Source organism: Balaenoptera acutorostrata, chromosome 11 (genome assembly GCF_949987535.1).
Source record: "Balaenoptera acutorostrata chromosome 11, mBalAcu1.1, whole genome shotgun sequence".
NCBI lineage: Eukaryota > Metazoa > Chordata > Mammalia > Artiodactyla > Balaenopteridae > Balaenoptera > Balaenoptera acutorostrata.
Genome location: NC_080074.1, coordinates 31,463,344 through 31,478,530, shown reverse-complemented (window position 1 = coordinate 31,478,530; position 15,187 = coordinate 31,463,344). Strand labels below are relative to the sequence as shown.

Here is a 15,187-nt window from a genome sequence, read left to right as displayed (position 1 = left end):
TCCAGAAAATCTTTCCTCTTATGCTGTGACCTGCAACAAGTTGATAAAGTATACTTTTGTAAATGATTATGAAACATTTAGCTTTTTCTCTCTACCTGATTCTTCCAGAATCTGGCTTCTCCAGGTGTCTCCCCTGTGGACTTGATGGCTTATTGCAACCAGATTATAACTAGTTATACTAATCTTTGTTTTAATTTGCTCTCTCTTGTTGTTTTCAAATTATTTATACCTTGTGTCTCTCTCTGCTGTATTATGATCTTATTAATGCTACTAGCTATATTACTTATTCTGTCTATTTTATAGGATTGTTATCTCTTGCACTACCCAATGTGTAACCAGGCCTCCGACAAAATTAATGATGGCTAAAAGTCTTGAGGTAGTTGATCATATATAACTCTACATAGAATAATTGTAATAGTGCAACTCTAGATATGGGAAGAAGCAACAAAGGAAAACATTACCTGGATCATAATAGTCTAGTAAGACAGCTGATCCAGAGAATTTTAGAAGATCAATAGCCCTAATCCAAAAAATGAGCGGATTGAATAGCCTATCACACAATCTTCGCCTGATCTAGGAATGAGCCTTCCTAGCACTGTGGGACAAAATTGGTCATTAAATGCCTCCCAAACGTTGGTTGAATTTATGACCAAGAGGAAAGTTGTGGACATAGAATGTTACCAGCATTTCGGTAAACAAAGGATGCTGCAGCCACTGCGGCCACCCCCAGCTGTGCACCCTGAGGGGAATTCAGGATGGAGAAAAACAGGATACTGGCCCTAGATAGTTAAGGTGCATATCAAAGGAATCATTTCAATAGGCCCAGACTCTTGCATCTTCTCATCCATGGAAAAGTGCTAAAATTCATTAACTTGAGATGTCTGGTTTTTCTCTAACAGTAATCTTTTGATGTTCTGACTACCTGTTTTTGTTCGTTTGTTTTGTTTCGTTTGTTTGTATTGTTTTGTTTGCAAAACTCCTTTATATCCTGGCTCCTGTTTTAACCTCTTTGGAAATAATCCCTCACAGCTATCTGAGAAGCTGTATCTTGGGCTTAAGTCCTCAGTAAGCCCACTGAGTAAAACAATTCTCAACTTCTAGGTTGAGCATGTATTTTGGACACCTATCTGTTGAGCTCCTCCTCTGCACGAGGTACTGTGGTAGATGGGAGTATAAAGATGACAGTGCTTGGTTTTTGAGAAGGTCAGGTCGCAGTGGAAGAGGCAGTACTGTGACTGTGTTGCAGCCTGTGTTGTACCAGAGCTACATGCCAGAGGGGGTGAACGGAGGGTTACTCTTCCATATAGGCTGCTTAGGAAGAGCACCTCTGAAAAGGTGGCATGTGAGCAGGGCTGGAATGTTACGAGGGGTACCTGGGGACAGAGCTCCAGGCAGAGGAAGCGGCAAGTACAAATGCCCTCAAGTACAGATGCCCTTAGGTGGGAACCATTTTGCTTCTACAAAGGGAAGCAGAGAGGCCACTGTTGCCAGAGGGCAGTGAGTAAGGGTGACCCCCAAGGGGGAGGGGAGGTCTAAGGTGAAGGGGTTAGGAGCACATCACTACTGTCAAGTCTTGGGCTTTTACTCTAAGATGGGAAGTCCTGGAGGGTTTGGAGCTGAAGAGCCACATGTTTGAACTCCGGCTTCTCTCTTTTTTTTTTTTTTTAACACCTTTATTAGAGTATAATTGCTTTACAATGGTGTGTTAGTTTCTGCTTTATAACAAAGCGAATCAGCTATATGTATACATATGTCCCCATATCTCCTCCCTCTTGCGTCTCCCTCCCACCCTCCCTATCCCACCCCTCTAGGTGGTCACAAAGCGCCGAGCTGATCTCCCTGTGCTATGCGGCTGCTTCCCACTAGCTATCTGTTTTACATTTGGTAGCGTATATATGTCCATGCCACTCTCTCACTTCGTCCCAGCTTACCCTTCCCCCTCCCCATGTCCTCAAGTCCATTCTCTACATCTGTGTCTTTATTCCTGTCCTGCCCCTGGGTTCTTCAGAACCATGGTTTTTTTTTTTTTAGATTCCATATATATGTGTTAGCATACGGTATTTGTTTTTCTCCTTCTGACTTACTTCACTCTGTATGACAGACTCTAGGTCCATCCGCCTCACTACAAATAACTCAATTTCGTTTCTTTTTATGGCTGAGTAATATTCCATTGTATATATGTGCCACATCTTCTTTATCCATTCATCTGTCGATGGACACTTAGGTTGCTTCCATGTCCTGGCTATTGTAAAATAGAGCTGCAGTGAACATTGTGGTACCTGACTCTTTTTGAATTACGGTTTTCTCAGTGTATATGCCCAGTAGTGGGATTGCTGGGTCGTATGGTATGAACTCAGGCTTTTCAAGAACCACTGTGGCCTGCTGTGCAAGGGTGACAGTGGGAGATAGTTAAGAGGCACTGCAGTCATCCAGATAAGAGATGATGGTGGCCTGGGTTTTGGTGGCTGATGGAGGTGTGAGAAATGATCAGGTGTTTCATATGTTCTCATGAGATTTGCTGAAGGAATGGGAGTGGAGTGTGAGACCAAGGATTCAAGGATAACTGTGAGGTCTTCAGCCTGAGCGCCTTGAAGGAGAGCTGCCATTTACGGAGATGGGAAGACGAGGGGAGGAGCTGGCTGTGGGTGGGGGTGAGGCGCAGCAGAGTTTGGCTTTGGACATCTTCAGAGCCTGCCTGCCATGTCGTCCAAGTGGAGATGTTGATCATGCAGTGAACATGCAGCTAGGACAGATGAGAGGCTGGCATCTGAAGAAAAGAAGCCTCAAAAGCATAAAAGAGGTGTGGGGGGGATTATAAAATAACCCTCCTGAAAAAGTGTCAAGGCTTTTAAACTTACGTCATCACTGTTTTTATATCACTTATAAAGTTCTATGACTGTAAAAGTGTGTGGCAATACCATGTTGCAGGAAGTGGCTGTAGCTGGTCAGTGGTTTCTGAAGTGTGGGCCTGAGGCCAACAGCATTAAATCTCCTGTGAGCTTGTTAGAGATGCAGATTATTGGGCCTCACCAGACCAGACCTAGTGAATCATAAACCCAGGGCAAAGGGCCGGAACTGTTTTGACAACTTCTCCGGGAGATTGTTATGAAGGTTAAAGTTGAGTGAGCTAGATAAGAAGTTTGGTATTTCTAGATTTTAATCATTTAAAAAGAAACAACTTTTTTTAAAGGTAAAATGTCTTTATTGTTTGAAGCATTAAAAAAGTAGACAAAAATTGGTATGACGTTTCATTTCTTAGTCTTCTCAGTGAGGTTATAAAAATACAGTGCCACTTAGTCTTATAAACTCTTGAAACTGTCTAGAAGTTCACACTTAGTATTATCTGAAGTCACTTAAAACACAGGAGATGATAAAACAAAATCACCTCATAAATACAATCAAAATTGCTTTGAGAAATTTCTAACTATAGACTCCTAGATAAATAGGACTTTTTTCTTTTCCAAAACATAGACAGTATTTCCCCCATGTTATGCCTACAGGCATCATAAATGTGGACTGCCTTCTCCTACCTTCTGTTCTAGATATAGATTAACAGAAATGCAAACTAAATTCAGTTTTTTTCAATTTAATCTCTTATTTTGTTTAAGATAAAATTCTTAATTTAAAACCAAGATCTTTTAGAATGCCTGGCTCATTTTCATTTTGTTTCAAATCACAATTCATTAAAAAAAAAAATAGGAAGACGATACAAATGTTCTTTTAAAGTACTTATATTCAGCTACAAAATCACCTTAAACATTTCTGAAGAATGTGAACATACATGTGTGTATATTTTTACATATTGCTGTTGCATCGTTCTGGGTTTTGAGGATTCTGCACTAACTAAATCTTCGTAAACTGAGATCACAGGTTTGGATACAACCCAAATCATTCAGTGCATTCATCTACGGAAGCAGATTCATGCACTTTACATATTTCTAACTCTTCATTTTCCTTCAGGTTGGTCAAAGAATAAACAATGTATACCATAAATTAAATCGAAACCCACTGCCATATGTCCTGTATGTGCTGTTGCTAATTAAAATAAGTGTATTCTTGCTGTGGAAATTCTGCAGTTTGGGAGTTGTATGAGATCATCTTTTCAAGGCATAGGTAAAGAATAAATTTTTTTTTAACGGAAAGAAATACAAATCAGATCATTAATTCATTCTCTGCATACAAAATGCTATTTTAGAGGTAAGTGAATTATTTCACCCCAAGGGTACTGTTTACACTAAAAAAGTACACCAGTTGTTTAAGGAATTGCCTGAACATGGTCAATTTGAAATAACAATGAAATACTGAGATTTGATTACTTTACTGGCAGGATTTGGACTATTAATGAAAACTGACATTTAAAATAATATGGGGGAAAATACAGAGCCACTTGAATGCTTATCACTTTATTACTGCAATCATAAATGGTAATGATTTGAATTAGTCCTCGACATTGATTTGTGTGTTTACATTAGTCCTTAATTATGCCTTTTCTGCCTTTTGTTTTGTTGCTCACCCTTTTAAGAAATGCCATGATAATTAGCACATGGTTGTGTTGCATAAAGCATCTTGTACTACCTTCCTGAGTACGTGTACATGTGTTCATTTCTCATGCCTCTGCTCATATTTTTCTATTTAACTTTTCTGTTGGATAGCATTGAAAAGCCTTTGCTGATTTTCAAGGCAGTCTTTCAGCTTATCCTCTGTCAAAGTCAGTCGCTGCTCCAAGATTGAAACAGTCTGCAAAAAAGGAGGGCAAAATAATCAATGCCCGATGACCTGGTGGTGAGGATGATGATGATAATCTCAGCATTGATCTTTTTCAGAACTGGAATGCCACCCTTTTGCCAGGAGATTGGCTCAGAAATGAGCCCCAGAACTTGCCCCGCTTCTGTGCCCTAACACAAGGCAAAGCACTGTCAAGCAGTTTGAGGAAAAGAAAAAAAAGGAACCATTTGAGGAAAACGGAGTAAATGATCAAGCCTCTGTAGGTAATTCTGAAGTCTGATCTTCTAAAGCATCGATGCCAGAGAAGAGGCCACATGAGGCATGTTACGTAGTGTCACAGGTGACATGGAATGTGGGAGGTGGGGATGGAATGCCACATAACCCCACCGCTACTTAAATGGCATCACTGGTCATTCTGTCCCAATCAATCCATGACGGACCATACCTATATTACCCTAGACAGCTGGATACCTAGCTTACTTTGAAAATATAATGACTGCTACCCCTTTCTGCACCCAGAAGATGACAGCAACTCATAGGGTTGTTAGGAAGACTGACTAAATGAAATACGGCATGTGAAATGCTTAAGCTAGTGCCTGGCACACAGGACTTCATGAATCTTAGCTATTCTAACTCCTTCAGCTCATAAGTGAGTATATAACTACACACACACGCGTGACTACTTTTAAATCTAATTGTGATAGACGACTTCATCTTCAGTCTTTTATCTTTTAAAAAAACTATACGATAAAATAGATTCAGGAAGTTGCACAAAAAACATGTGGCACTTAATGAACTCTCATGAGAAAAGCACCGTTATGACCAACACCCAGGTCAAGAACTAGAACTCTGCCAGCCACCCAGAGTGCCTTGCGTGCGCCTTCCCCCATAACAGCCCCTATCCTGACCATTATAATAATCACTTTTCTGCATGTCTTTATGGTTTTATCTTTCAAGTGTACATCCCTAGACACTATATCTTACCCATTTTCAAGATTTGATGTCATTTAAAGTCTTTTAATCTACAGATCCCCACTCTCTCCATTTATTTTCTTTATAATTTGTCTTTTGACAGGTTCAGGCCATTTGACCTGCAGAGCCTCTACCAGTCTGGATTTCAGGGACTGCGAACTCTGGGTACAGTTTAATCTGTTCTTCTACCCTCTGTATTTTATGTAAATTGGAAGCTGGATTCAAAGGCTTGGTAAGACTCAGGTTAGATCCCTTGGTAAGACTAGTCTTTCTTTTGAGGGCACAATAATATTTGCTTCTTTTTCTGTGTTGTTAGTAGCTACTTAATGCCTAGATCTATCGATTCTTAGAGATTGCCAGTGATATTCTAATTCCATCACTTAAAAAATTTATATTAGTTGGGATAATTTATACAAGACACTTCTCTCATATATTATTTGGTTACCTGGTAGTACAGTTCATATAGGAAAAGCAACATAAATGCTTGGTTACTTTAGTTGACAAGTTTCAAAATAATGAATTGATTCCCTACCAGCCTCTGAAGGTAATCAATCAGTTTAAAACAAAAACATTATCTAATAGTTTTTGCTCTCATATTCCATACTATAGATCATGATTCATTGAAATTTCTCATATTCCATACTATAGATCATGATTCATTGAAATTAATGGCAATGCTGATAATACTTTCTACTATTTCTTGAGTGCCTACTATGTGCCAAGCATTTTGCCTGATACTTTACATATATTATCACAATGTAAGATGCAAAAGCTTTTGATATGTGTATTATCAACACCTTTAACACTGGTTCACTCCACTTACCTACCAACCATCTTAAAAGTTATAATGAGAAAGTGATACTACAATCTGTACTGAATTATAAGCACTGCCACTGGGTTAGGAGATGTTCAGTCATCTGTAATTGAAGTGAATCTGAATGTGTTTATTTTACTTGTTATTTGCCCCCAGATTCACACTGTTCCCATTTTGCAAGTGTGCTGTGCCTGCTTTTAACTTTTCATATTTGAAGGAAAGTCCTTCAAAATTAAAAGTAAAAAATTACAGACTTTCAGTAAAGTTTAAAGTGATCCATTTAACCTTGAATCAGGAAAAAAGAAGGCAAAATGAGTCACGAAGCTGACAGAGTAGAAGATGGAAAGACCCTAAAGAAGACCTGCCACCCAATGTGACAGTGCAGGTGAGGAAGCCAGGGCCCTGGGAAACAGGCCAACCAAAACTAAAGCTGGCATGAAGCTGAGAGAACAACTGCCTTTTAAAGGAAAGGAAAGTCTGATAAACACAAAGTCACCTCTAGCACAATACTGCAAAGCAAAATTGATGATTTTCCTATGATTTTCATTGAACAGATCTTACGACTCCAAGGTCTCACAAGGCTCATTCCCACAATGTCATGACCCACATCCACATCCCTTAACTCCAAGGCCCTGAGATGTTATCTAAAGGGTAAAAATTTTAATTACTGGCTCTTAACCCAAAATGGAACCTTAAAAGTCCGATGCCAGGGCCTTGAATTCTCTGGAGACGAGAACTGGACATCTGGATGATTCTTAACTGCCCTGACGATTATAATGTACAGCCAGGGTTGAGAATAAGAATTAGATGATTTCTATGCAAGAGCAATTTCAACTTGAAATATTTATTCTGCAAAAGTAATTGACGTCTTCTCTGGTTCACATTATAGCCTCTTTCTGTATAATTTAGGACGGTGTCTGCTCTAACAAATATTAATATCCTCATTCTGTTTATCAAAGAGGAACAATAAGAATTCTTCAAAGGAAACACTGAGCAGAGCTGGAAGGGCAACCTCTGATGTATCCATCTTAATACACCACTTCCATTAAATGACATCTGTATTTCCTGACCAAGAGTTGGAAGACCTTTGATATATTAAGATCCATGGTATCCCTTCTTGCAGAATTATATTGACATCAAAGGACTGGGTAATATTCTAAAAGGGGAATGTGGAAACCTCACCTCCAGAAGAACAGAGCATCAACATAAGGAGCTTTGGAATGAGGGAAGTTATACAGTGGACAGAGAGAACTTCTTCAGAGTGAAAAACTAAAGCACTGCCAATATTTCATTCTAACCGAAATGATTAATCCCAATACATCTTTCTTATTGCCCTAAATATTTCTTTGATAATGTCCAAATCTGAATACATGGCATCAAAAATTCTTAGGGCAAAACAAACATTACTGTCCAAAATCAAATAATACATTTGTAGCATGAAGTACATGGTCTCCCCCATTCGCTTGTAGTCCTCAGATGCCAGATAGAGTACAGTGTGTGTGTGCACACATGCATATGTGTATATGTGTGCATGGGCTCTGACTTTGCCTCTGTAAGGTTTAGAGCAGCTCAGTACAGCAGGCGCTGCTATATTAACTACCACCTTTGAGCTTGCCTTGCTAAGAAAGAACATTTTCTCCCTGCTCTGCTAGTTCTGCAACCTTCTGTAACTAGGATTTTGTACGTCTTACCCCCAAGTGAAAAGCGCGCCAACCCACCTGTGTCAAAACATTGAGCTGTTCCATAATATGCTCTAACGCATCGGTCACAGCGAGCGGTATGTTTCGTTGACTCTCAGAAGGGAGGTAGCTCATTTCTTCTGTTTTCTTTTTCAAGGTTGTAGGTGAACATTCTGATGACATTAAAGAAGGGTTCAAGAAATATCCGCAGATCTCTTCACCCTTGTCTGGTAGAGTTCGAACAGTGGTTTCTGTTGTCTTTGACACCATAGAAAAGATAGGAAGAGTTATATTTTCCAAACTTTAAAATGATATAAAAGTTTTCAACATTCCTCTTTTAAAAGCCCAGCTTTCATTTAATTGTTCATCTTCAACTACAGCAGATTATGGAAATTATAAGGAAAAAAAGCCTACAAAAGGATGGACGAAATTCACAATTTTCCTTGATTTTTTTTTTCAATAAAATATACTTTGTATGTATCTGTCTGAAAGATCAGGTGTTCTACCATTAAAAAGGTGGTTACATGCTAATTCTTGATTTTTAAAAAGTCACATCCATTAAGATGACTATTATTTGATTTCTTTGGGGAGGAGACAAGATGGCAGAGTAGAAGGACTTGAGCTTACCTCCCCTCATGAAAACACCAAAATCAATCACACAGCTAACTGCTGAACAACAATCGAAAAAAAAAAAGAGAACCTACCAAAAAGATACTCTACATCCAAAGACAAAGAAGAAGCCACACAAGACAGTAGGAGGGGCGCATTCACAGTATAATCAAATCTCATAACCACCAGGTGGGTGACCCACAAACTGGAAAATAATTATATCACAGAGGTTTTCCCACAGGAGGGAGAGTTCTGAGCCCCATGTCAGGCCCCCCGCCCCAGCCAGGGGGGACTGGCATCAGGAGGAAGAGGAGTCCCCATAGCATTTGGCTTTGATGGCCAGTGGGGCTTGAGTGCAGGAGCTCCACAGGATTGGGGGAAACGGAGACTCCACTCCTGGAGGGCCTACACAAGGTTTCATGCGCACTGAGATTCAGGGCAAAGCAGTGACTCCACAGGAGCCTGGGCCAGACCTACCTGTGGGTCTTGGAGGGTCTCCTGGGGAGGCGGGGGTTGACTGTGGCTCACTGTGGGGACAAGGACGATGGTGGTGGAGGCCCCGGGGAATATTCATCAGCGTGAGCTCTCCTGGAGGTCGCCATTTTGGCACTGAGACCTGGCCCCACCCAACAACCTGCAGGCTCCACTGCGGGGACGCCTCAAGCCAAACAACCAACAGGGTGGGAACACACCACCACCCATCAGCAGACAGGCTGCCTAAAGTAATCCTGAGCCCACAGCCATCTCTAAACACACCCCTTGACATGGCCTTGCCCACCAGAGGGAAAAGACCCAGCTCCACCCATCAGTGGGCAGGCACCAGTCCCTCCCACCAGGAAGCCTGCACAAACCCCTGGACCAACCTCACCCACCAGGGTGCAGACACCAGAAGCTAGAGGAACTACAAACCTGCAGCCTCAGAAACGGAGACTGCAAACACAGGAAGTTAGACAAAATGAAACGGCAGGGAAATATGTTCCAGACAAACGAACAAGGTAAAACCCCAGAGGAACAACTAAGTGAAGTGGAGATAGACAATCTGCCTGAAAAAGAATTAAGAGTAATGATAGTAAAGACGATCCAAGATCTCAGAAAAAGAATGGAGGCACAGACCGAGAAGATACAAGAAATGTTTGTTTGAAAAAGAACTAGAAGATTTAAAAATCAAATGAACAGAGGTGAACAATACAATAACTGAAATGAAAAATACTCTAGAAGGAATCAATTAGCAGAATAAATGAGGCAGAAGAACAAGTGAGCTGGAAGACAGATTGGTGGAGATCACTGTCATGGAACATATTAAAGAAAAAATGAATAGAAATAAGGACACTCTCAGAGACCTCTGGAACAACATTAAACACACCAACATTCACATTATAGGGGTCCCAGAAGGAGAAGAGAGAGAGAAAGGGCCTGAGAAAATATTTGAAGAGATAATAGCCAAAAACTTACCTAACATGGGAAAGGAAACAGTCACCCAAGTCCAGGAAGCACAGAGAGTCCCGTACAGGATAAACCCAAGGAGGAACACAACAAGACACACATGAATCCAATTGACAAAAATTAAACGCAAGGAGAAAATACTAAAAGCAGCAAGGGAAAAGCAACATGTAACATACAAGGGAATCCCCATAAGGTTATCAGCTGATTTTTCAGCAGAAACTCTGCAGGCCAGAAGGGAGTGGCATGATATATTTAAAGTGATGAAAGGGAAAAACCTACAACCAAGAATACTCTACCCAGCAAGGCTCTCGTTCAGATTCGAGGGAGAAATCAAAAGCTTTACAGACAAGCAAAAGCTAAGAGAATTCAGCACCAGCAAACCAGCTTTATGACAGATGCTAAAGGAACTTCTAGGCAGAAAAGAAAAGGCCGCAACTAGAAATGAGAAAATTATGATTGGGAAAGCTCACTGATAAAGGCAATCGTAAAGGTAAGAAGTCATCCACATATAAATATGATATCAAAACCAGCAATCATGAGGAGAGTACAAATGCAGGATATATTGGTAATGCATTTGAAATTAAGAGACCAGCAACTTGAAACAATCTCGTGTGTGTGTGTGTGTGTGTGTGTGTATGGCTATATCAAAACCTCACGGTAACTGCAAACTGAAAACCTACAATAGATAAACACACACACAAAAGAAAAAGCAATCCCAACACAACACTAAAGTTAGTCATCAAATCACAAGAGAAGAGAACAAAAGAGGAAGGGAAGAAAAAAGACCTAGGAAAACAAATCCAAAACAATTAACAAAATGGCAATAAGAACATACATATAATTACCTTAAACATAAACGAATTTAATGCTCAAACCAAAAGACATAGACTGGCTGAGTAGATACAAAAACAAGACCCATATATATTGCTGTCTACAAGAGACCCATTTCAGATCTAGGGACACATACAGACTGAAAGTGAGGGAATGGAAAAAGGTATTCCATGCAAATGGAAATCAAAAGAAAGCTGGAATAGCAATACTCATATCAGAAGAAATAGACTTTAAAATAAAGACTGTTACAAGAGACAAGGGCACTACATGATGATCAAGGGATCAATCTGAGAAGAAGGTATAACAATTGAAATATATATGCACCCAACATAGGAGCATCTCAATATATAAGGCAAACACTAACAGCCATAAAAAGAGAAACTGACAGTAATACAATAATGGGGGGGGCGGGTCTTTAACACCCCACTTACATCAATGGACAGATCATCCAGACAGAAAATCAGTAAGGAAACACAGGCCTTAAATGACACATTAGACCAGATAGACTTAATTGATATTTATAGTGCATTCCATTCAAAAGCAGTAGAATAGACATTCTTCTCAAGTGCACATGGAACATTCTCCAGGATACAGTACATGCTGGGCCACAAAGCAAACCTTGGTATATTTAAGAAAATGGAAGTCATATCAAGGATCTTTTTTGACCACAACCCTATGAGATTAGAAATCAACTACAAGGAAAAAAACTGTAAAAAACACAAACACGTGTAGGCGAAACAATATGCTACTAAACAACCAATGGATCACTGAGGAAATCAATAAATACCTAGAGACAAATGAAAACGAAAGCACGATGTTCTGAAACCTATGGGATGCAGCAAAAGCAGTTCTAAGAGAGAAATTTACAGTGATACAATCTTACCTCAGGAAACAAGAAAAATCTCAAATAAACCTAACCTTACACCTAAAGCAACTAGAGAAAGAACAACAGACAAAACCCAAAGTTAGTACAAGGAAAGAAATCATAAAGATCAGAGGAGACATAAAAAATAGAGACAAAGAAAACAATAGAAAAGATCAATGAAACTAAAATCTGGTTCTTTGAAAAGATAAATAAAATTGATAAACCTTTAGCCAGACTCAAAGAAAAAAAAGGAGAGGGCTCAAATCAATAAAATTCGAAATGAAAAAGAAGTTAAAACAGACACCACAGAAATACAAAGGATCATAAGAGACTACTACAAGCAACTCTATGCCAATAAAATGGGCAACCTAGAAGAAATGGAAAAATTCTTATGTATAATATTCTAAGACTGAACCAGAAAGAAATAGAAAATATAAACAGACCAATCACAAGTACTGAAATTGAAACTGTGATTAAAAATCTTCCAACAGGGCTTCCCTGGTGGCGCAGTGGTTGAGAATCTGCCTGCTAATGCAGGAGACATGGGTTCGAGCCCTGGTCTGGGAAGATCCCACATGCCACGGAGCAACTGGGCCCGTGAGCCACAATTACTGAACCTGCGCGTCTGGAGCCTGTGCTCCGCAACAAGAGAGGCCGCGATGGTGAGAGGCCCACGCACCGCGATGAAGAGTGGTCCCCACTTGCCGCAGCTAGAGAAAGCCCTCGCACAGAAACGAAGACCCAACACAGTCATAAATAAATTAAAAAAAAAAAAATCTTCCAACAAACAAAAGTCCAGAACCAGATGGCTTCACAGGTGAATTCTATCAAACATTTAGAGAAGAGTTAACACCTGTCTTTCTGAAACTATTCTAAAAAATTGAACAGTATAGAGGTTCCTTCAAAAACTAAAAACAGAACTGCCATATGATCCAGCAGTCCCACTCCTGGGCATATATCTGGAGAAAACCATAATTCGAAAAGATACATGCACCCCATTGTTCATTGCAGCACTATTTACAATAGCCAGGACACGGAAGCAACCTAAATGTTCACTGATAGATGAATGGATAAAGAAGATGTGGTACATATATACAATGAGATATTACTCAGATGTAAAAAAGAATGAAATAATGCTATTTGCAGCAACATGGATGTACCTAAAGATTATCATACTAAGTGAAGTAAGTCAGACAGAGAAAGATAAATATATGATATTACTTATACGTGGAATCTAAAAGGATGATACAAATGAGCTTATTTACAAAAGAGAAACAGACTCACAGACTTTGAAGACAAACTTATGGTTACCAAAGGGGAAAGGTCGGGGGGAGGGATAAATTAGAAGTTTTGGATTAACATCTACACACTACTATATATAAAATAGATAATCAACAAGGACCAACTTATAGCATAGGGAATTCTACTCAATATTCTGTAAAAACGTATATGGGAAAAGAATCTGAAAAAGAATGGAGATATATATATATGTACAGCTGAATCACTTTGCTGTACACCTGAAACTAAACATTGTAAATCAATTATACCCCAATATAAAATAAAAAATATTACTTTTAAAAATGAAAATAATAAGCATTGGTGGAGAAATTGGAACCCTCCTGCATTGCTGTGGGAGTATAAAATGGTCAGCTGATGTGGAAAACAGTTTGGCTATTCCTCAAAGGTTGCAACACAGAATTAGCATACAATCTAGCAATTCCACTCCTGAGTATATATCCACAAGAACTGAAAGCAAGGACTTGAACAGATACTTGTACACCAATATTCATAGTGGCATTATTCACAGTAGTCAAAAGATAAAAACAACCCAGTACCAATCAACAGGTAAATGTATAAACAAAATGTGGTACACACATACAATTGAATATTATTTAACCATAAAAATAAATAGAATTCTACATGCTACAACATGGATGAACCTTGAAAACATACTAAGTGAAAACAAGACACAAAATACCATATGATTCCACTAATATGAGGTACCTGGAATAGGCAAATTCAGAGAGAGTATAGGTTACCATGAGCTGGAGGGGAGAAGAAACGTGCAGTTTATGTACCCATTGCTTAATGAGGACAGAGTTTCTGTTTGAAATGATGACAAAGATCTCAAAATTGTGGTGATGGGTACACAACATTGTGAATACTTAATGCCAGGGAAGTGTACACTTAAAAATGGTTAAAATGGTCAATTTTATGATATGTATATTTTACCACAATAAAACAAATAAGCCCTCCAAACATATAGCAATAAAAATCTAAAAATAAAATTAAGAAAACAACTCAGTCTACATGAGCATCAAAAAGAATAAAATGGGGCTTCCCTGGTGGCGCAGTGGTTGAGAATCTGCCTGCCAATGCAGGGGACACGGGTTTGAGCCCTGGTCTGGGAAGATCCCACATGCCGCGAAGCGACTAAGCCCGTGAGCCACAATTGCTGAGCCTGCGCGTCTGGAGCCTGTGCTCCGCAACGGGAGAGGCCACGATAGTGAGAGGCCCACGCACCGCGATGAAGAGTGGCCCCCACTTGCTGCAACTAGAGAAAGCCCTCACACAGAAATGACGAAGACCCAACACAGCTATAAATAAATAAATAAATTTAAAAAAAAAAGAATAAAATGTTTAGGAATAAATTTAACAAAAACAGTGCAAGGCTTATATACCAAACACTACAAATAAACCATCAATGAAAGAAAGTAAAGACCTAAATAAATGAAAAGACATTCCATACCCCATGTTCATGGAACAGAAGACTTAATATTGTTAAGATGGCAATATTCCCCAAATTGATATATACAGGTTCAATACAATCCCCATCAAAATCTCAGCTGCCTGTTTAAAAGAAATTGACATGCTGGTCTTAAAAGGCATATAGAAATGCAAGGAACCCAGAATAGCCAAAATAATATTGAAGGACACAATTCAAGACTCACATTTCCCAGTTTCAAAATTCACTACAAAACTACAGTAATCAAGACAGCATGGGACTGGCATAAGGACAGACATATAGATCAATGGAATAGATAGACCTTTCCATATATGGTCAATTGATTTTTGACAAGGTTCCCAAGATAATTTAATGGAAAATAATAGTCTTTTTCAAGAAACTGTGCTGGGAAAACTGTGTATTTAAATTCAAAAGAATGGATTTGGGCCCCTACCTCACACCATATACAGGATTAACTCAAAATGGATCATAAAGTTAACTATAGGAGCTAAAACAATACAAAT

General features: G+C 39.3%; 1 protein-coding gene across 4 annotated transcripts in view; it reads right to left on the bottom strand.

The window, feature by feature from the left end:
- POC1B (POC1 centriolar protein B) overlaps positions 1 to 15,187 on the bottom strand; it is a 135,734-nt gene that overhangs the window by 18,137 nt on the left and 102,410 nt on the right. For 3 of the 4 annotated variants that reach the window (XM_057556679.1, XM_057556681.1, XM_057556680.1), the window contains one exon: positions 8,230 to 8,448. In XM_057556679.1, the coding sequence (XP_057412662.1) occupies positions 8,230 to 8,448 (219 nt within the window). Of the gene's footprint in view, positions 1 to 3,190; positions 4,738 to 8,229; positions 8,449 to 15,187 lie in introns of those variants that run through there. The other variant, XM_007165910.2, reaches the window with a different exon arrangement.